At 38.6% G+C, this 22,014-nt stretch overlaps 1 protein-coding gene across 3 annotated transcripts; it reads left to right on the top strand.

Annotated features, from left to right (window-relative positions):
• The first annotated feature begins 1,428 nt into the window (after positions 1 to 1,428).
• LOC102800305 (NLR family CARD domain-containing protein 3-like) lies at positions 1,429 to 21,763 on the top strand. 3 transcript variants are annotated; one of them, XM_087836799.1, is made up of 12 exons: positions 1,429 to 1,489; positions 2,705 to 2,828; positions 4,062 to 4,117; positions 6,519 to 6,644; positions 6,729 to 6,845; positions 7,847 to 7,925; positions 8,077 to 8,305; positions 8,476 to 10,261; positions 10,608 to 10,781; positions 14,462 to 14,623; positions 20,532 to 20,578; positions 20,753 to 21,763. In XM_087836799.1, exons 4-12 carry the CDS (start codon positions 6,568 to 6,570, stop codon positions 21,292 to 21,294), a joined length of 3,213 nt encoding a protein of 1,070 aa, XP_087692925.1. In that variant the 5' UTR covers positions 1,429 to 1,489; positions 2,705 to 2,828; positions 4,062 to 4,117; positions 6,519 to 6,567; the 3' UTR covers positions 21,295 to 21,763. The 3 variants fall into 3 exon arrangements, with proteins under 3 accessions (XP_087692925.1, XP_087692924.1, XP_087692926.1); XM_087836798.1 differs by having other exon boundaries at positions 1,429 to 1,471; XM_087836800.1 differs by lacking the exons at positions 1,429 to 1,489; positions 2,705 to 2,828 and having other exon boundaries at positions 3,168 to 4,117.
• The last annotated feature ends 251 nt before the right edge of the window (positions 21,764 to 22,014 follow it).

Below are 22,014 nucleotides of genomic sequence, written 5' to 3' on the forward strand. Positions count from 1 at the left end.
GATTCTGATTGTTTCAGGATGACCTGCCATTATCCAATGACACATCTGCTTACCTGCATCTTTTGCTCGTTTCTCCTTTTCTTTTCTATTTTTTCTAAGCTGAGCACCTGATGGCTTTGAACTTTTCTTGTCCATCTTCCATTGGTTTTAATTTTGCACTCCAGTATGAACACAAATCCCCCAACTCGAGGATTGCCACAATATAACCTAATAGACCTACACCTTAGTTCACAGATTCACTTTGTCTAGGGTGTATTTCTGGGATTTCACACAACCCAGGATTCAAATCATGAATACATAATGGACTTGGATTTACAATATTATGAATGAAATGTGCTCTATTTGGAAGCAGCCAGCCCCCCCTCCCCTTTCGACAGGTTGTTTGTGAGACTTTAAATCATCAAACTGTAAAATATACATTTTAAATTGTTATTGATCCCTTTATCCCTGGTCCTAAAGTGCATATTTATTTTCTTACTCTTCTTATATATATTGTTTGTTTACTTGCACTGCTGTAACTGGAGCCTCGTCTTCTCGTCTCTCTATATTCTGTACTGTATGTAGCGGAGATGACAATAAAGTTTTACTTTGACTTCAGCAGCAAGCAGGCGCACCGAGGGCTCTCGCGCTCACTTTTCGAGTACAGAATTTCGAAAAAACATCGGTGTTCCTTGGTTTGTTTTTATTATGCGAGTTGGTTATTAGATGCTGCTCCAGCCAGCCAGAGAATCCCCCGCCGCCCCTCTCCTCCCTGTGCCGCAAGCAGCAGGCGCACCTCGCAAACGGAGGGCGCCCTTACTCCCAGCAAATGGGCGATAGAAAACCGATCGGTGCCTATGCCATTCCCAATATGCGCTGGCATGACGTCGGGGCAGCATGATAATGAGCAATTTTTATTATTTTTTTTCTTTTTGCTGATGCCCGTGATGCCGCCCCCCACCATGATGCCGCCCGTGTCGCCCGTATCAAAAACCGCTACTGCCTGCAGTTATTTTGCTGCAGATAAGAAAAACTGTGATGTCAGCTTTATTGCACTGCTTCCTTCTCTGTCAGATACGACTCAACAGGTTGCAGATAGAAAATGTATTCCTTCAGCAGAGTATTAAAACAAGAGTATATCTAGTGTAAGCTGTATCTGCATTCACATTACAGAATGTGACAGCTTTCGGTCAGTAATGTAGCAGAGACGGATTCTGACTAAAGAGACATTACAGTGAGACCTGTTTGATCAGCAGAGACAGTCTCTCTCTACAAGTGTTTGACTTTAACTGTCACACAAAATGATTCAGCTTCTTTAAACCCTCCAACAAACATTTAAATTTTTATTCCTAAACAAAGGAAGTGATTCTAAACTTGTGTTTCCGAGCACCAGCTTTCTCACAAACCCGTCCTGTCCCAGTTTTTTTTCTTCTTTTTATTAAAGTTTCACTTTCGTTTTCCTGAACTTGGTGTCGCAGATGATCTTGTCGGTGTGAGTATCCATGTGAAGGTAATGAAAGCAGTCTGTGATGGGTTTTTTTGTTTTGTTTTGTTTTTTAAGTTAACATCAGCTGTGTGCAGCTTAGTTCCAGCACAAACAGCACAAATCTGCTGCTGCATAGTTCACAGTAACGGACTCACGAACAAAGCGACTGGTAACCTGTTCGTCATTTTCTGTGTGTGTGATCAGAGTCCGGGAATGAGAGCAGAAACAGTTAGTTGATGGTCAGCAGCTTAACTCAGAGGATAGAGGGACAGGTCTGTGTAAATTATTATTTAATATAGATGTAACAAAAATTCGACATAAACCTCGAAATACAAATACTGCGTCACAAACCTCTGGCTCTGTTCTAACAGGAAGTAGGCTATTGTTCACTGTTTACACCCACAGAAGAGTGGTCTTACTCAGAGACTGACTGGACCAAAAGTTTTTATGAACTTTTATTGTTTATTAAACTTTATTAAATTTAAACATAATAATTTAAAGCTGATTACATATCAATCACAATTGTTACTGACTTTCTCACTGACAAGCCCAGGGGAGCCTGAAGCAGCTGTCTGTAAATCATTACCTTATTCCTAAAGCTGATATCAGAGTACAATTAATCTACACAAGTTTGTGACATTAAAGTCCCAGTTAGACATCAGTTCATCAGTTCCCCACAGTCTGTGTTCAGCATGAGTGCTGATGTCATCAGTCTGTCATCAAAGTAGAGACAGAGCCGGTGATCTCGGTAAGATCTATACATATCTAGAAATACTGAGTTTGTGGACATCAGGGCAGCTTTTTCCCTACATGACTGCTTCCAAACATCACTGAATATATTTTCGGGGAGTTGTTGAACATCTACAGAGAGTCTGGATGTGCTATGACAGCATTTTACACGGAAATATTCAAAACTCTTAAGTACAGATAAAATGTTGCTAAAACATTAAATTTAAAAAAGATTGATGTTAACGTGAACTACGTTTACAGGCAAACAGAATCATGATCACATGAAGAATGTTTCCAGTGATAAATAATTAATCTGTGAATAAATCGGAGTCCTTTTCATGAATCTTTGTTGATCTTTCTCAGAAATGTATTAAATCAAAGTGTTTTTAAAAATTATGATAGATTTCTCTGTAGTAACAATGGTTTAATGTTGTAATTTTAAAGCTGTGAGCTGAAATATGTGTGTGAAATAATCAGCTTCAATTTGTTCCATTGGTTCATTTTCTGCAGGCAGACTGCAGACTGGGAAACACCAGTCCTTCTTAGTCCTTCTACTCACAACATATAAGAATCCAACTGGACCGCGTCCAATTACTGAGGTCTGCACTACGAAGCAGGATTTGATCTTATCCAGGTAATGTCAGGGTTCTTACAGGGGTATGTTCCCAATGGTAACTTATGCAGCTATTTTTCAGTCTCACTGACCAAACTTTTTCAAACATGCCGCACTTTTAATTGTAAACTTCTGTTCACTACTTTTCCTGTCACACACAGTCATACATGTGTCTTATTTTTAGCTTGCATTATCAGTTTAATCTCTTCATATACTTCCTATAATATAGGTTTACCTTACTTTGTAAAGTCAGCAGCTCTGTCATGACTACATTCTTCTCTGCTACACCATCATAATGCCCATTAATATATATATATATATATATATATATATATATATATATATTGTTTTTTTTTTTTGCTCAGATTATGGTTTTTGTTCTGAGCAACTTATAACAGGTCGCCAGTCTGTCATATGGCTAACACAAACAGACAGACAGTCATTCACACTCACATCTATGGGCATTTGGAATCATCAGTTAACCTAACCCCACTAGCTGCATGTCTTTGGACTGTGGGAGGAAAAAAAAAAAAGCAAACTCCACACAGAAAGGCCCTGAACTGGTGGTGGAGTTGAACTCAGGATGTTCACACTGTGAGGCAACAGTGAGCCACCATGCTGCCTTAAAACTGACAAAACTAGAAATAGTTAAAAATTTACTGAAAATGTACTAATTGTGGTTCAGCACAATCATGTTTCAGTTTTTAGCCCTGTTTTGGTTCATCATCCTTTTGGAGGATCTGTGACCTGTGACTGAGACAAAGCTCTCTGATACTGGGCAGCACATTTCACTGCCCAGTATCTAGGGTTTTGTTGTTGTTGTTGTTGTTTTTGTTTGCAGGAACACTTTTCTTTCAAAAATAGTCAGATTCATCCATTATTTATTACTTATATTAATCCAACATGATTCCTTCCAGATGTCTGAAGTAATGCTGGTATCTGTACTAACTGGAAGAAGTAGTCTGTAAACAGATTTGTTAATATTTCAACCTTTGCAGTACAAATGTTCATTATTTCAAATAAAGCAAGCAGGCTGGGTGTGTCTGTGTCTGTTTGTTTTACAGCATCAGAGTCACAGCAGGAAGTTCTTGCTGTTGTTGTAATCATTGATAAGTTTAAAGACATATTAAGGTGGAGCAGTTGATCTTTGAGCTCTGAGATGCATCTTAAGACTCTTTTATGATTTAAAGTGTTCAATGTGGCGGCAGCCAGATCACAGAGAAGAAGCACAGGATTTTCTGTTTTTCTAAACAGATGTGGTCCACACAGTGGAGAACCAAAGAGTGAAGAAGTTCACTGGAAGTAGCTGAGTAAGTGAAACTTTGATTCATTATTGTCTCTCAGGTTTTGTCTTCATCACAAATCAGCTGCTGCTCTTTGTTAGTGTGTTTATGCAGAAAACTGATGAGGACTGTGATACATTGGATAAAGACTCAAAACCATAATGTGCCTTGAATATAAACTTGACAAAATTTACAAGTAGATATTTGGTTTACTCTCTTCTCTTCAGGCGAACAGTCTGTGTCAGTGTCTTCAGATGGCTGCAGGTTTTTACCAGCTTCATTAAATGTTTCTCATTCTGTATTTCATATCACATCTGCCACTGTTTGAGCCTCTTTAACAGAGGAGATCAGACTGTAATGTGATATTTAGTAAGACTCAGTATTCCTGTGAACTCTGAACAGATTAGATAGAGGCTCACAAATCAAACTATAAACTATAAAACGAGCTCTGATTTGAGTTCAGATGGTTCAAATGCTGGACTCCAGTCTGACTGATACTCAAGTTGTTTTATGGGCATCAAGGTTCATATTCATGTGTTAAATATTCTCCATATTTCGTGGATAATATTTAACAGGAATCAGTGAGCACCCCCTGCTGGTTCCCCCTGAGTGCTGCTTGTCAGTCTACAGTGATACTGCAGGATGGATTTATGGAGGCTTTGAGGGATTCACTGCAGTCCTGCTGTAGTTAGTCCCTCACAACTACATAATCAGTTGTAGTCCCACTGATACGAGCTACACCAGTTCTATAGTGCCTACAAACAAGACATGAAATACTAACAGACTGTGAGGGAGACCAGGTAGTGTGAATGATCACATATGTGACATGTAAGGTGTGGACAGAAAATCAGTAATAAATAAAAGGTAAAATTAAATAGCCTGTCTCACTCATTGCTGATAATGTGCGGTAATAGGGATAATGATAAAACTAGAAAGATGTCATTGTTATGTTCTGTTAATGAAAACTAATTTATTATCCTCATCTAAATAAACTTCTGTTTCAATAATCACAAAATGTGCATGTATAGAATCATGAGCAACTTGCATTAAATAAATAAATAATTGATTTTCTCAAAACCATTTAAAAACTCTGCTAACTGCCACAATGTGATGTTTTATTCTTCCCCGGAGGCTATATTTCTACCACCATTATTCATTTATTTTCATAGAAATCTTCCATAGATGTTAATTCAGGATTATTTTGATTGCTTTGTCTCTGATAAAACCTCAGTAACATCTGCAGCTGCAGCTTTTGTTGTGAAAGTGGAATTTCAGAACAGAAGTTTGATTAATTGATTCTCTGAGGTTTTGTTAGCGTGTTTATGTAGAGAACAGATTTATTTCATCTTTAGTGTCTTGGCAATCAAACCACAAAGTTCCTCCAACAATAAACTCTAAAAGTCTGTGAGCTGATATTTGTAGAGTCTGTAGGTAGAGATGTATTCTCCTCACATCAGAATAACTGTCTGAGTGTCTTAATCAGAAGACTGCAGGTTAGCTTCAACATCATGAAATGTTTCTCACCATCCACTTTACATCACATCTAGAACTGTCTAGTCCTCTTTAACAGTGAAGTTTGAGTGTGATGACATGTTTATTAGGACTGAGTTTTCACTTTGACTCTGAAGCTGGGCTCATAGTCAAACTATAAAACTGGAGATGTGATATGAGACACTGGTGCACGTGACGGATTCCAGTTTGATTTTGATGGCCAGATTGATTTATGGAGGAGTTCATTATTGTGCTAGTGAAGAGATTCAAAGGAAGTTTGAGGTTGTTATCACCATCTGGTCAGAATGTGAAACAAACAGCCATCAATCTTTTTAAGTATATTTCAGTTGATTGAATTGTAATCAGTGGTAACTCAACTTAAAGGAAGACTCACATGGACTGCTAAACTCTGAATGAGAAAACAAGGTTGGACTACAAGTCACTAAACTAACTTAAGAATAAAGGCTTAAACTCAAGAGACCAAATCAAACTCACCTCAGCTCCCACCCCATGTGAGAGTGAAATGAGTGAGCTGTAAGTGAGTGCAGTCCTTATATAACGTGTGCCAGGTGAGTGCAATTAAGGGACAAAGTCCAGAGCCAATCAATGGTGAGAAAAGGAAACAAGGTCAATCTGGTGAGCTGAAGGAGAGTGGGGAAAAAAGGGTAAGAAAAACAAGAATATTTACAACAGCCACCACCATATTTCTAGTTGGAAATATGTTTAAATTACCATAGTCAACAGTCCTTTTCAGGAAGTGAAGGCAGGGGGATGAGACATGCTACAGGTTTTTGTATACGTTTTATCCCACACTGTGACTTTTACTGTTCTTATGTGGCCATCTGTGCTCTTTAGAAGGCGTGTTACTTGTTTGGCCTGTAGGGAAAAGGAGGATTTCAGTTGATGTGCACATGAATGATTTGTGTTTCCTCTGCAGGTGAAGGTAGAAAGTGTGTGTGAGCTGATGTGTATGTGAATTTAGCAGCATGGATCAGTGTGAGGACAGAGAGGAGGGAGTCCCTCCCTCTAAAAGAGCCAGAGAGAGCCAGACCACAGCTCAGAGGTGAGATGACCATCTTTAACTGTCCATGACTCTTCTCCATGTCACAGCTCAGCACTCACATCCCTGCTCCATCATTATTCACAGGAAGAAACGAGGAACTAAACGTAAACATCAACCTGAACCCAGCTGTATGTCCTTAAAAAGTGATAAGTCAAAGAACTTTAATGTTGATTTCAAAGAAAATTCTTCTGCTGCAGAGAGGTAATGTGTCACTAAATGCTGTTTCTTAAAATGTTTACATTATGTTTAATGCCAGCTCAGCTCTTTTCACACACATTTCTATGTTCGTATGTAAAGCTGTGTGTTTTGGGAGTTTTTCTTTTCATAAATACAGCAGTCAAAGATTGAAGAATGAGTATTTGTAGGATGTGTTTCTATAGTGAGTGTACTTTTTCCATATTGTATTAACACAAATGACCTAAATACACTGGAAGGCCATGAAGATGGGAATTATTGTGCTAGATGCTTGTATCTATTTACTGGATTTGTGCGGACCTATTTACACGTTTTAAGTACATTTATATCATATGTTATACTACTATATGAACACCTGTTAAAGAAGAGTGTTTGTTTTGCAAGCTAATTAGTACTAATGGTTAGTTTAGAAAGTTTTCGTTTTTATAGTTTTTATTTTATAAGAGGTTCACCTGGTGATTATGATTAGTTATGGCTCTTTTGATAGTGCAAATTGTTTGATACTAAAGAAATTCCTAATTAGCGAGATATATGGTTTATTTTGGGAGGGTAACCCATTTTTAAGTCATAAAAATGTCAAGTAGATTAATTAATTATTTCTTTCTTTAAGACAAGCATAACAGCCATGATTTCTAACTCTGAGTTAACATCAGCCACAAAAACCTATCAAAAAGGACAATAATGAAGATGGATGACAAGCTCTGGGAAGAATGTTCACAAAGTTCTTCATCTCATGGGATGTACTTCATAGAGGGGTTAAGATAAATGTATTATTTTGGCTTTAAAATTTAAGACCTGACTAGTCCGAAACATAAAAATGAAAATAAAGAAAATCCAAAACAAAACTCTTCATACTTGTCACCTTATCTGATCTTCTCAAATATCAGAGAGAAGATTCTCAGTTTGACACCAAGACAAACAGCAAAGCATCTCTTGTTTCCTTTAGCTTGTATTTATCTCTGTATGGAAAGTCATAATGTGAACTAATTCTTTATGACTCTTTATAGAGTGGACCAGAAGAGTTCAATGGTTCCCATTGATCAACCTGCCAAACACCATCAGACACATTTGGACTCTGTATTTATGGTCTGTACATGCAGAAAAACAGCTCTTACATCTGTTCTGTTTACTCCATTCTGGACTTTATAGACCACTGAATTGTTAATGTGTCCATCATCTGAGGTTTTGGTCAATGATTTCAGTCTGGCTGGATTATTCATATCATCTTCTGTTCCAGCTACTGGAGGACAACATCATCACTTTTTTCAAGAATGAGCTGAAGGAGATCCAGAAAATTCTAAGTTCAGATTACCCAGAATCCTTAGGGAGCCAGAAAGAGGATGAGGAGGTCTTGGAGGGTGAAGATAAAGATGAGAACAGAAACAGCAGAGAAGCATTTTTGAAAATCACACTGCACTTCCTGAGGAAACTGAAGCAGGAGGAACTGGCTGACTGTCTGCAGAGCAGTAAGAGGATGTCTTTAAAGATTTAAGCTGCTGCATAAATGGGAAATTTAGGAATGTCTCAAGAAATGGACAAACATAGATTCAAAAACCAATTCTTTAGGCAAGAAAAATGTAAGCGTATTTACTAAATAATAATTCCATAATTAAATGTATTTATTGTGTGTGTTCAGAAATATTTGCTGCAGATTTTCGACATGAACTCAAATCTTCTCTGAAGAATAAGTTCCAGTGTGTGTTTGAGGGGGTTGCTAGAGCAGGAAACCCAACTCTTCTGAATCAGATCTACACAGAGCTCTACATCACAGAGGGAGAGACTACAGAGGTCAATGAAGAACATGAGGTCAGACAGATTGAAACAGCATCCAGGAAACCAGACAGACCAGAAACAACAATCAGACAAGAAGACATCTTTAAAGCCTCATTTGGAAGAGAACAACCAGTCAGGACAGTGATGACAAAGGGAGTGGCTGGCATTGGGAAAACAGTCCTAACACAGAAGTTCACTCTGGACTGGGCTGAAGACAAAGCCAACCAGGACATCCAGCTCATATTTCCATTCACTTTCAGAGAGCTGAATGTGCTTAAAGAGGAAAAGTTCAGCTTGGTGGAACTTGTTCATCACTTTTTTACTGAAACCAAACAAGCAGGAATCTGCAGCTTTGAAGACTTCCAGGTTGTTTTTATCTTAGATAGTCTGGATGAGTGTCGACTTCCTCTGGACTTCCACAAAGCTACAATCTTAACTGACCCTAGAAAGTCCACCACGGTGGATGTGCTGTTGATTAACCTCATTAGGGGGAACCTGCTTCCCTCTGCTCGCCTCTGGATAACCACACGACCTGCAGCAGCCAATCAGATCCCTCCAGAATGTGTTGACATTGTAACAGAGATCAGGGGGTTCAATGACTCACGGAAGGAGGAGTACTTCAGGAAAAGATTCAGAGATGAACAGCAAGCCAGCAGGATATTCTCTCACATCAAGACATCAAGAAGTGTCCACATCATGTGTCACATCCCAGTCTTCTGCTGGATCACTGCTACAGTTCTGGAGGATGTGCTGAAAACCAAAGAGAAAGGAGAGCTGCCCAAGACCCTCACTCAGATGTACATCCACTTCCTGGTGGTTCAGGTCAAAGTGAAAAAAGTCAAGTATGATGGAGGATCTGAGACAGATCCACACTGGAGTCCAGAGAGTAGGAAGATGATTGAATCTCTGGGAAAACTGGCTTTTGAGCAGCTGAAGAAAGGAAACCTGATCTTTTATGAATCAGACCTGACGGAGTGTGGCATCGATATCACAGCAGCCTCAGTGTACTCAGGAGTGTTCACACAGATCTTTATAGAGGAGAGAGGACTGTACCAGAATAAGGTGTTCTGCTTTGTTCATCTCAGTGTTCAGGAGTTTCTGGCTGCTCTTTATGTCCACCTGACATTTATTAACTCTGGAGTTAATCTGCTGGACGAGCAACAAAAATCATCGCATCAGTGTGAAACAGATGAATACTTCTATGAGAGTGCTGTGGATAAGGCCTTACAGAGTCCAAATGGACACTTGGACTTGTTCCTCCGTTTTCTTGTGGGTCTTTCAATTCAGACCAATCAGACTCTCCTACAAGGCCTGCTGACACAGACAGAACGTGGCTCACAGACCAATCAGGGAACAGTTCAGTATATCAAGAACAAGCTCAGTGAGAATCTATCTGCAGAGAAAAATATCAATCTGTTCCACTGTTTAAATGAACTGAATGATTGTTCTCTAGTGGAGGAGATCCAACAGTCTCTGAGATCGGGACATCTCTCTGCAGATAAACTGTCTCCTGCTCAGTGGTCAGCTCTGGTCTTCATCTTATTGTCATCAGAAAAAGATATGAATGTGTTTGACCTGAAGAAATACTCTGCTTCAGAGAAGGCTCTTCTAAGGCTGCTGCCTGTGGTCAAAGCCTCCAACAAAGCTCTGTAAGTAAAATGGACTCATCTGTGTCTGTTTAAAATGTTTATTCTACTTACCTGAACAAAAAGAAAGAAAAAAACAAAACAAAACACAGACTGTGCCTAGTGTGCCTGTGCCAGTGGGTATTACACAAGTATGACTAAATCTACCAGCTCCTCACTGGTTTAGATTTAATTATATAGGCATAGTTGTGTTTTTACTGGGCGAATTTAAGGTGTTTTATTTTTGACAAATTTGAGACATGTTTTAATTTATTTTAAATAACCAAGAACTGTAGTGCACACTCTGTTTTCCTTTAATATGTGCAATATTAAATGATTTAATTTAACCACTATTATCATTGTTTTTCAGACTGAGTGGCTGTGACCTCTCAGAGAAAAGCTGTGATGCTCTGTCCTCACTTCTCAGTTCCCTGCCCGTTAGTCTGAGAGAGCTGGACCTGAGTAACAACAACTTGCGGGATTCAGGAGTGAAGCTTTTGTCTGTTGGCCTCAAGAGTCCATACTGGAAACTGGAAACTCTCAGGTCAGGTTTCAGACTTTTACACTGATTACCACTTAAAATCTGAACCATAGTAGTGCATAAGCCACTACCTGTACAGAATTCTTTAGTCACTTTGAATTTAATTTGGTTTGATTATTGTCTGAAAAGGTTTTTCTTCTTCAAATTCTTTTGTTTTTGAACTGGTAACAATTACTGATATGCATGACACTGGTTTGAATATACACCAGTTACCAGGCTAGTTTAAATCCAGAGAATTACATGTCGAGGTGTATTTCTATTTTTTACTCTTTTCACTCTTTGCAACAAAAGTTTCTGGAATTTTAAAATATATATTTTCAAAGTCTTTCTGTGTGGAGTTTGCATGTTCTCCCTGGGTCCTCCAGCTTCCTCCTACAGTCCATAGACATTCACTTAGTGGGGATAGGTTAATTTGAAAATTGCTCATAGGTGTGAATGTGGGAGTGAATGTGAGTGCAAATGGTTGTCTATGTCTATGTGTTAGCCCTGTGACAGACTGGTGACCTGTCCAGGGTGAACCCCGCCTCTCGCCCTAAGACGGCTGGGCTAGGCCCCATCCACCCCCCCCCCCCCCCCCCCCCCCCACGACCCTGAACAGAATAAGCAGAAGCGAATAGATGGATGGACTTTCAAAGGTTGATTTCTCAAAATGAGAGTATTGGGAATTTAATGTCACAGCAATTAATGTCAACTGTGATACACTTCACGCCCTGCAAATCTCAATTAGATGCAAGTGATTTGACTTTGTTTTTCTTCGATGCCATGTGTCACCACAATTTATAGATGCTACCTAAACTTTACTTTCACACAGGTAGATTGTCTTGTTAATAGTATTGAAACCTCATGGATGGATAACACATGAGGATTAGACTGAGTTAAACACTGAGCAGAACCCATATTAATAAACGAAGACTAATTCATTTCAAAGTTTCCTTCTTATTCCTTAGTCCTATAAGTACATTTATTCTTGACTTTCACAATCCATTGCAGCCAACACATCCTACACTAATGCTAACTCCGAGTTGTTCCCTATAATTGCAACCCCTTTACCTTAAATATAAAACGAACATCACAAACACATCAAATATTAACTGTTCTCTGGGCCTAATTATTTTTGTCGCAAGTTTGCCACAGTCTACAAATCAAAGTAATATATCCAGTCAGCCTTTTTATGATAATGCAAGGCCTGTTCCGATATCATTTTAAGTCAAATAATCATAAATTGTTTTCTGAGCTCACAAGGGTTTAACTTATAAGCGCCTTGAGGCTACTTTTGTTGTGATTTGGTGCTATATAAATAAAATTGAATTGAATTGAATTGAATTGAATTGAATTGAATTGAACTTATTGCCTTTGGAATAGTTTGAAATCGTTACTGAAGTTACAACCGAAAAATAAAAATCTGAAATTGAATGAGTATTTAGTACGAGGGTGACTACCTTTAACTTGATGTTTAAGAATGTATTAATTTTTGATTTTTAATTTATACTTATTCTAGATGGCATTACCTCAGCTTCTGGTAACACTGTCATGAAACTCTAATACACTTTTTTAATGATATGTTCTTTGATGTGCACATTTAACAAATAACTGGAATTGCTCTATTTAATGTTTCTAGAATTAGAAACAAAGTCTCAGAGTAGTGCTGATGGGTAGCATTTATTGCTTTGAGGTTAAACTGCTTTAAAAGCTCCCTGAAGAGTCTTTAGCTTAAGCAAAACCTTCCAGTGGGAGTACTAAGAGTGACTAGAAAGAGAGAGATCATATTTCATCCATATTGACTTTTCATCAGTGGCTTCCTGCTATATCCAGAGCAACAACTTCTTCTCATTTACAACAGCAAAAATAAGCATTAACACATCACCAACTTTCTAAGTAAATATATTTCTATTTGGTGCTGTTGACATGAAATTATCACCAGATGTCAGTAACAAAGAAATCAAACCATAGATGGCCATTAATTATGTGTGACAATGAGAAATGATACAGGGAAAAAGTATTGAATACATGAAGCAAAGGAGGTGTAAAAAGGCATGGAACATCATGGTAATTAGAAAGCAATCTTTCCACTCAGTGCAAATTAATATGATTTGTCATGGTCAGAACTGATGGCCCATGTGTCTCATAACCAAGGTGTCACACAAGAAAAATATCACTATGTGTATAACTGATGAGATCTCTCAAGACCTTCACAATTGCTGCAAAGCATACTGATGGTATAGGCTAAGGAAGAATTTCTGAACTACTGAAGGGTCCAGTGAGCTCTGTTGGCGTCATAATCCAGAAGTAGAAAGAACATAATTTCAAAATAAACTTACAATGACAAGGTGCTCCCCACAAATGCCAGACAGACAAGTGAAAAGAATTATCCAAGATCGAAGAACCACTTGTGAGGAGCTACTGAAAGACCTGGAAACAGCAGGTATAATTGTTGCTAAGAAAAGTATAAGTAATTCACTCAACCACCATGGCCTATTAGCACTCTGATCATGCAAGACTCCATTACTGAAGAAACACCATTATTTAAAGTTTGCTGAAAAATATTTGGACAAGCCTGTGAAATACTAGGAGAATATAGTCTGTTCAGATTGGACCTAAATTAAAATCTTTGGATGCCATAGTATTTCACTGCATTTCACCCCCAAAACACCAGCAGTGACGTTTGGATGTGGGAACATCATAGTGTATTGGTATTTTTCAGCACAGGGCATTTGCATGCTTCATATACTTGAAGGAAGGATGTTTGGAAAAATGCAACGAGACATTCTTGATAAAAATCTGTTGCCATCTACCAGGATGATGAAAATGAAATGAGGGTGGATGTTTCAGTCAAGGAAACTCTCAATTGTTTTCAGAGAAAGAAAGTAAAGATTGGCCCAGCCAATCACCCAAACTGAATCCAACTGAAAATCTATAGCAAGATCTAAAGGTCAGAGTTCGTAGAAAAAAGCCTTCCAGATTTGAAGATTATTTTTGATGAAGAACCACACCTGAGCGATGTATGTGACTAATTTCTCCATACAGGAGGCATCTTGAAGTTGTCACCGCCAACAAAAGCTTTTAGACAAAAAAAAAGAAAGAAGAAGAACTCTTACTAAAATTTTCAACACTAGAAAACATTTTTCCTGTGTCCTAAAATTAAGTTTATTACACAAAACTTAATTTAAGGACATCTATGGTTTAATTTCTTTGCAAGTGTGGATTGGATGGGTTATTACACATATCTTTTGAGAATTTCATGCCAATAGCACCTTTAGAAATAAATTTACTTAGAAAATTGGTGCTGTGTTCAGTACTTACTTTATCCATTCAAATAGAGCACTTGACACTAAGACTGCAGACTTACTTATGGCTGTTAGAGTTTGTATAACTAGTTTGTATAACTAGGATAGAGATCTCTCTTCTATGGAACCAGAAGTTCAGAAAAAAGACGCCCTTTATACTTATAGCCTACAGTTAGGACTGGATCAGGTGACTGAACCACATTTTAGCCATGCTAGAATAAACGCCTTACACAATTTAACAACTTGAAACAGCTGTTGTTGTCTGTTGCATGTGGTCACTATAAATAAAGATACATTGATTTAATGGATGAAAATGAATATGGATATGTTTTTTAGAAAAACTAAAAAACATTTAAAATAAAGTGTTCACAGATGGATTGTTATTTTGTGTGTCTGCAGTCTTTCAGGCTGTCTGATCACAGAGGATGGCTGTACTTCTATAGCTTCAGCTCTGAGCTCCAACCCCTCAAATCTGAGAGAGCTGGACCTGAGCTACAATCATCCTGGAGACTCAGGAATGAATCTGCTAAAGGATCTACACTTGAGACTGGACACTCTCAGGTATGGAAAGAATATCTGATAGAGGAGAAAGAGCTGGAAACATTTTCTGTGTACTTCACTCAGCTCTTGTTTGTTTCATGTAGATGTGACATGGACAATAATACACTGAGAACAATCTTTCCTTTGCTTATGTCAGGGTTCCTGGGTCGTTGACCCAGTATTTTCAGTTCATGTTCACTGTTTATCCTCTGTACGTTCCACTAACTGTTTTGTGTTAGCGTTACTCTGTGTGCATTATGTTCTAGTTCTTATTCCATGCATCGTTAGTTCAATTGTGTTCAGCTGCTCACTCACCTGTTACCTATCAGTCATTGTTCAGCCAGTGTATTTAAGTCCTCAGTTCTCTCCTGGTCGGCGTCACGTCATTGATGTTGTCACTGCTGTCTATGCCCCATGTTTGCCTTCCAAGTTCAGATCAGTCAGCCATTCATTCAGTTATTCAGTCAGTCAGCCAGCCATCTCCTGTTTTCGTCATTCATCCCTCACAATAAACACCCTGAATCTTCACCGTGAGTCCTGCGTTTCAGTCCTCTTCTCCACATCCACTCAGCAACCCCTGACAGCTTACAACAAAAACACCAGTCTAACTGAACAATAACAAGAGGTATTTATGTAGGTGGGCACCATTTATTCATCATTTTGATCTCTGTAGGTTTAACTATTAACTCATTTTCAGTATTTCTGTATTCTTTGTATAGAGACAGGTTTACGGCCTGTTTATCCTAGCAGAAAGACGGTACGCAGGGGAAACCTTCAGCCTGGCTTGATCAAAAATAAATCATTAGAAAAAGTTTATAATCAAAACTGTGGTAGAACCTGACAACCACCAGGCATTTTTTCTGTACATTTTAGAGCATGCAAGCTTGCAGAATTTAAAAAAAAAAAAAGTTTTTAGTCATAGCACTTTTTATGAACAAAAGGCAGTGTTTTTCTAAATTAGTGCACAACATAGAATAATGTTATTTAAAGCAACATAAAAATAAAAAGTTAAATTAAATAAAATAAACAGAACTGAACAAACTGAACAAAACAGGAATTTAAAATTGGCACAGAAGCCATATTAAGTTAGATATCATGATCAACAGCAATCATCAACACTTCAGTTCACTATTTCAAAGCAGTGCATTAAAGTAAGTAATTTTATTTTCACTTAATTATTTGAACTACAGTTATAACCAAATTAAAGCAGTAATATAATATATTTTTTAAATTTTGCTTAACAGATGCCAAAGAAATCAGTGGTGAACAAAACTGCAGTGTTGGAAGTCCTTTGTGCTTCAAAAGAAGCAGTCAAAAAAAAAAAAAAATGAAACATTTCAACTCCAAGTGATGAAATAGGGCAAAATCTGTGCAAAGAAGATGACACCAATAGCACTTTACACTTTTGTTAAATTAAACAGACACACTGTATGGTCTGCTCTGGATTACAGTAATGAAAGGAGACTGACACAGACAGCAATGACAATGACAATGCTTTTGAGCCAAGTAGCTCTCCTTTTCAAAACAAAGACTGCAAGACTTTCAATGTGGAGCTCCCATTTGAACAGTGGATACATATGATTCCAGATGAAGTCACATACAAAAAGAATACTTTCAAAAAAAAAAGGAAGTATGCCATTTTGAAGCCAGGTACATGGACTCATGTAGTAAGCCAGGGAATCTGGAAAGAGATTAAAAGTACATGCACCATTACTTTTAAACGAGCCAAGGTGAACCCCACAACTGTATCTTGTTTCATAAAAGTCCGACAGAACCTGAAATTCACTGCCCAATGGTGCTGAAGTGTGTAATGCCAAACACAGATGCACACTGCACACTGGCTTTTCTAAGAGAGCCATGTCCAGAAGTCTGTGGGCAGAAGTAACAAAATAACTTTGTGAACTTTGCAGCCCCATGTGTGGAGAGCATCAGAGGCAGCAAAGCTGATGGACGCTGGTGATCCAGATCCAAGCCATCTACCACAAACAAAATCAACTAGAAGTGGCTCATAAAAATCCAATACTGTCACTCCACTCATTAAAATATAGTTCTTCTCACAGTGGAAGCATTGGAGACATTAGATTAGACAAGTTCTTCTGTCACTACTGGAGTCAAACTCAAATGCTAATGTACAAGACGGTGAAGCACCCCATAGTTGCCTTTGATGCAACTGGCTGAGTTGTAAAAAAGCTTCTCAGGCCTAATGGTTTGTCTGGAAATATCTTCCTATATCAAGGTGTTTTAACAGGAAGCGACAACTCTCACATCCCAGTGGTGCAAATGTTGTCAGAGAGACATGATGTCCAGGCAATCACAAGATGGTTATCAGAATGGATTCGTGCTGGAGCATCAATCCCAAAAGAAGCCATTTGTGATTTCTCTTTAACTTTACTTGGTGCTTTAGTGAAGGCTTTAACACATCATTCAGATTTGAAGAGCTACATTAACCCTTTAAAACCGGTCAGAGCGGGCACGCTCCGTTTTGCGTAACTATTTTTAAATCCCAGTAGCACTGCAACCACGTGAGCTAGTGCAATAAATCCTAAAAAAAATCCCACAAACTACCACTATGTTTCATCGGAGTGGATGTGGCACACTTCATCAAAATGATTTGCCAGTGGGACTGTTTGAGAAAAAAAGCCTCATCAGGTAAAAGACTTGCGATCAAAGTTCCAATCCTTGGAGGAAGCAAAGGTCCTAATTGCTATTGTGGTATTAAGTGAGACAGAAGGCAACAGCAGTTTTGAAAACCCCATTGTGTCAGAAGTGTCCTAATCAAATCTCAAAAGAAAAATTGCAGATGAGACTTTGTTTGTTTCTAATGATGAGGAAGAAGAAGACATTAGATTGGACAGGCAGAACAGAGCATTTTCCTGCATCATTATTCATCAAGATATCACTTGAGACCCTAAGAAGAGCTGTCTCCGTGGAGTGAAATCAACAAAAACCGGACTGAAACTTATCGTAAATGCCATGTTTATCTAGAGCTGCCATAAGTTGCTTAGCCACAACCTTTTCTAGAAGCTTAGTAATTAACAGTAACTTAGAGATAGGTCTGTAGCTGCTCCAAAGAGAGGGGTCTAGCTGAGGTTTTTTTAAAAGTGGGAGAATAGCAGCGTTTTTAAAATAAACCGGAACTATACCAGATGCCAGTGAAGAGTTGATTAAAGTAAGCAAACATGGGCCAATAGACTGGAAGACATTTTTGAATAATGATGCAGGTACAATGTCAAGTGAACAGGAGGATGCTTTTACTGAATTCACTAATTTTACCAGCTCAGGTAGTGAAACAGGAGTATCCAAGATGATGGGCCGAGATGAGGTCGAGATCGAGATAACAGGTGCTGAGTGTGTAAAATTCATTCTCACGTTATGAATTTTTGCAAGCAGAAAAGAGAGAAAATTTTCACAGTCCTCGTTAAAAAAAATAGGGGCCGCAGGCAGAGCAGGATGTCACTAATGGTGTTGAATAGCACCTTAAGATTGCCTCTGCTCTTTGCAACCAAGTGTGAGAAAAGGGCAGCCCTCGCATCTCTGATCGCATTATTAAAAGAAGCTAAAAGGTCCTTAAGATAGAGGAGGTGAACATTTAGATGAGTTTTCCTCCACCAATCACGTTTTAGACAACGAATACTGTCATTTAGCCAAGGAGGAGATTTGGAGGCAGAAACACTCCTCATCTTAACTGGACAAATTTCATCTAAAATAGAAAGGCAATAATTATTAAAAAGACTGGTTGAGAAATCAACACCATTTTGAGGAGATAGCTGTAAGTTAAAAGCATCCACAAATTTCTCCGCTGTGGAGGAGTTTAAGATGCGAGAGCTAACCATCCGTCTAACGGGGGACAAAGGCTCATTAAAAGACAAGTTAAAAACAACAGCATAGTGATCAGAAATAAAAATGTCCTCAGAGCAAATAAAATCAATATTTAAACCCAAAGTAAAAACAAGGTCCAGTGTGTGACCTTTGCTGTGAATAGAAGCAGAAGTTGCTGGACAGGATGGTAAAGTAAAGCTTCAGAATCCACACCAGGCCTCTACAAACTGGAGAGGTCCCACAATCCCACCAAAGAAAAGGAAATTTACTTCATACTTCTCCCTTGGTCCTGAATGGCTCCACTCAGATCCAGCTGTAAAAAAAGAAAGAAGTAAAGCTCGGGCTGTTAAAAATGGAAATAATCAACAGCCAGTCAAGCTTGGCAAAGGACAGCACTGTTTCATGAACACCTGTGCCTTTGATGCCTTCTGTAAAAGTCTGTGCTCTGCTTTCTGTGACAGTCTCTCTGCTCAAAACATGTTGAATAGTTCAGAGGAGAATAAAGTATTCCAGCTTGTGAAATCCCTTGCTTAAAAGGGTGTCATTCAACATACCTATTCTTTGAGGGCAGAGGATCTGAGGTCAATATTCTGCCCTGTTCAGTTGAAGACTGGCGTGCATCATGTTGATGCACAGTGCCATGTGTCCACAGTAATTCAGAAAACAATGACAGAAAATCAAAGTGTTAACTTCACTCACATTGTACAGTCTATTTTGCATACTGTGTTTATACACAGATCAGGCACAACATCATAACCACTAACAGCTAAAGTGAATAACACTAACCTGTTAGTTGGTGGGATACGTTAGGGAGCAAGTGAATACCTTGTCCTCAACATTGAGTTAGAAGCAGGAAAAATGGGCAAATTTAAAGATTTGAGTGAGTTTGACAATGGCCAAATTGTGATGGCTGGATGACTGGATCAGAGCATTTTCAAACCTGCAGCTCTTATGTGTTCCCAGTCTGCAGTGGTCAGTATCTATAAAAAGTGGTCTAGGGAACAGTGGTAAATCAGTGACAGGGTTATGAGTGACCAAGGCTCACTGATGCACATGTGGAACAAAGGCTGGGCCCTGTGGTCCCATGAATTTCAACTTAATATTAATGAATTATGAATTAATTACATCATTACAAAGAAACCTTCCAATTCCACAGACTAATTTCACTTCAGATGAACATTACACTAACTCACAGAGTTATTTAATCTAGAAATGTCAATCAGACTGACTTGATAATAAGCAACTCCACGCATCGATTCCCATGCCACCCCTCATCCCCACTCAGCTTTTCAGATCACAGCTTCCAACATTTGCTTCAGACTACATCCCCAAGGTGAATAAAACACCATCAGCAGTGAGCTCTGTAGATCGGGTCGGAGGGGGTGTGGTGGATTTCTAAAAGCCTGAATCCACATCATTTCACCCTGAAGAAATTCAGCAAAATTGTTAAAATATGCGACCTGACAGAACCCAATGAGACGCTGAGGGACTGTTTTGAAACCACAAACTGGTAGACTGGTAAAGAGGGCCAGCTTTGTCCTGCCCAGTCACCTACACCCATAGAGCCCCATTATTTACCTTTTTCTGTTTTTACTTTTCTAATATATCTCTAATTCGCTTTTTTCTGTCCTGTATGCTGCTGTAACTAGTAGTCTTTCTTCAGAGTGGCATTAAATCATTTCTGTATCGATGTGTATTTCTATCCAGGAACAGTTGAAATCAACAGTAATTTCATCCACTTGATTCATTTAATCAGTAATAAAATATACCAAAATGTCAGGTTGAAAATCTGATTACTTATGCAATATCTAAACTTATTTGACCAGGTTATATTTAAGAGAAGTAATAAAAGCAAAAAAACATAACGGTCCGATTGAAGATACTTACATGACAACCAGAGGAAGGAACTTTAGAGACATTTTCTTTAAATGTGTCAAAATGTTTGACTGTTCCAACGTAGAAAATGAACCTCCGTTTGATTTAAATGAACTAAATAATGCAATTTAAAAATAAAAAAATAAAAACTTAACAATGTGTATGAGAGCAATGTAATGTCCATGTGTGCATGCTGAAAGAGACTGTGCTGGTCTGACCCCCCTCCTTCTTTCAGGGTGGAGCCTGCTGGAGTCCGATGGTTGAGACCGGGTCTGAGGAAGTGTAAGTGTGTTTTTAATGTGATTCATGAAACAAAGCAGCTCACATTCAACCATCTTCAAACTGTCACATCACTCATTCACATCTCTGATGTCAGGAGTCATTATCAAAGTGTCAATCAATGAACAGATGATGGATCAATAACTGCAGCTGGTTTGTGTTTGTTCTCTCCATCAGATTCCTGTCAACTCACAATCGACACAAACACAGTACACAGAAATCTCAAATTGTCTGACAACAACAAGAAGGTGACACATGTTGAGGAGGTTCAGTCATATCCTGATCATCCAGACAGATTTGATTACCAGTATCTTCAACTGCTGTGTATAGATGGTCTGACTGGTCGCTGTTACTGGGAGGTCGAGTGGAAAGTAGAGGTTCAAATATCGGTGAGCTATGGAACAATCCAAAGAAAAGGAGACAGTAAAGACTGTGTGTTTGGAAGGAATGATCAGTCCTGGAGTCTGTTTTCTTCTAATGTTAAGGGTTACTCTGTCGTTCACGGTAACAGAGAAACATATCTGTACCCCCCATCCTCCTCCTCCTCTGTCTCTAACAGAGTAGCAGTGTATGTGGATCATCCTGCTGGCACTCTGTCCTTCTACAGAGTCTCCTCTGACACTCTGATCCACCTCCACACCTTCAACACCACATTCACTGAACCTCTTTATGCTGGATTTACAGTCTGGTTTCCTGGTTCCTCAGTTACTCTGTGCTGAGTTGAGTGTAAAGAGTTTCCTCCTGTTAGAGAAACACTCTGACTGTTGAAGAGTCTGTACATGTCTGTCTCTTTCACTCAGAAGCACATTTTCAGATTCATGGATTCAGTCAGTTAATGTTTTAAACTGTTTTAAATTATGGAATCACTGAACAGCAGTTACCCAAAAGATGAATTTACAAACTGCTCAGAGACATTCACACATTATTGTCTATGGTTACAAGTTTAATGAGCATCCAGGGCTCATTGTGATTTTTACTTTTGCTGTTAGAATGATGAAGCGATAGCTAGACTTTAGCTTGCCTGTAATGGCATTAAATGATCCTTTAGAAAACAGTTATAAATGTATTAGTTCCCAGCTTTGTACATTGCTGAATCATTATTTTGTCTTCCTGGTTTCCAGTTTTCTACTTTCATTGTAAGCCTGTTCGGTTTCCAATCTAAAAATAAAACTGTCTGATTAGCCCGCACGTTACAGTTTGACTTTCCTGTTTGATCAGCAGAAAAAATAGATATCTTATACTAGGGATGGACCGATCCGATATTACGTATCAGTATCGGTCCGATACTGACCTAAATTACTGGATCGAATACTGGAGAGAAATAAAAAATGTAATCCGATCCATTAACTATCACAAAAGCACCTCACAAAACTTGCAACATAGTGTAACCCAGCTTATGACCTTAGCACGTTGGAGGAGTATGTGTCATGTGATAGAGC

The sequence above is a fragment of the Neolamprologus brichardi genome, chromosome 23, assembly GCF_056152115.1.
Source record: "Neolamprologus brichardi isolate AB-2024 chromosome 23, ASM5615211v1, whole genome shotgun sequence".
Taxonomy (NCBI): domain Eukaryota; kingdom Metazoa; phylum Chordata; class Actinopteri; order Cichliformes; family Cichlidae; genus Neolamprologus; species Neolamprologus brichardi.

Coding starts and splice junctions, on each gene's coding strand:
- LOC102800305 (XM_087836799.1), top strand. CDS start 6,568: ATGGATCAGTGTGAGGACAGAGAGGAGGGAGTCCCTCCCTCTAAAAGA. Junction 10,782..14,461: donor TGGAAACTGGAAACTCTCAG/GTCAGGTTTCAG, acceptor GTGTGTCTGCAG/TCTTTCAGGCTGTCTGATCA. Junction 20,579..20,752: donor GAGACCGGGTCTGAGGAAGT/GTAAGTGTGTTT, acceptor TCTCTCCATCAG/ATTCCTGTCAACTCACAATC.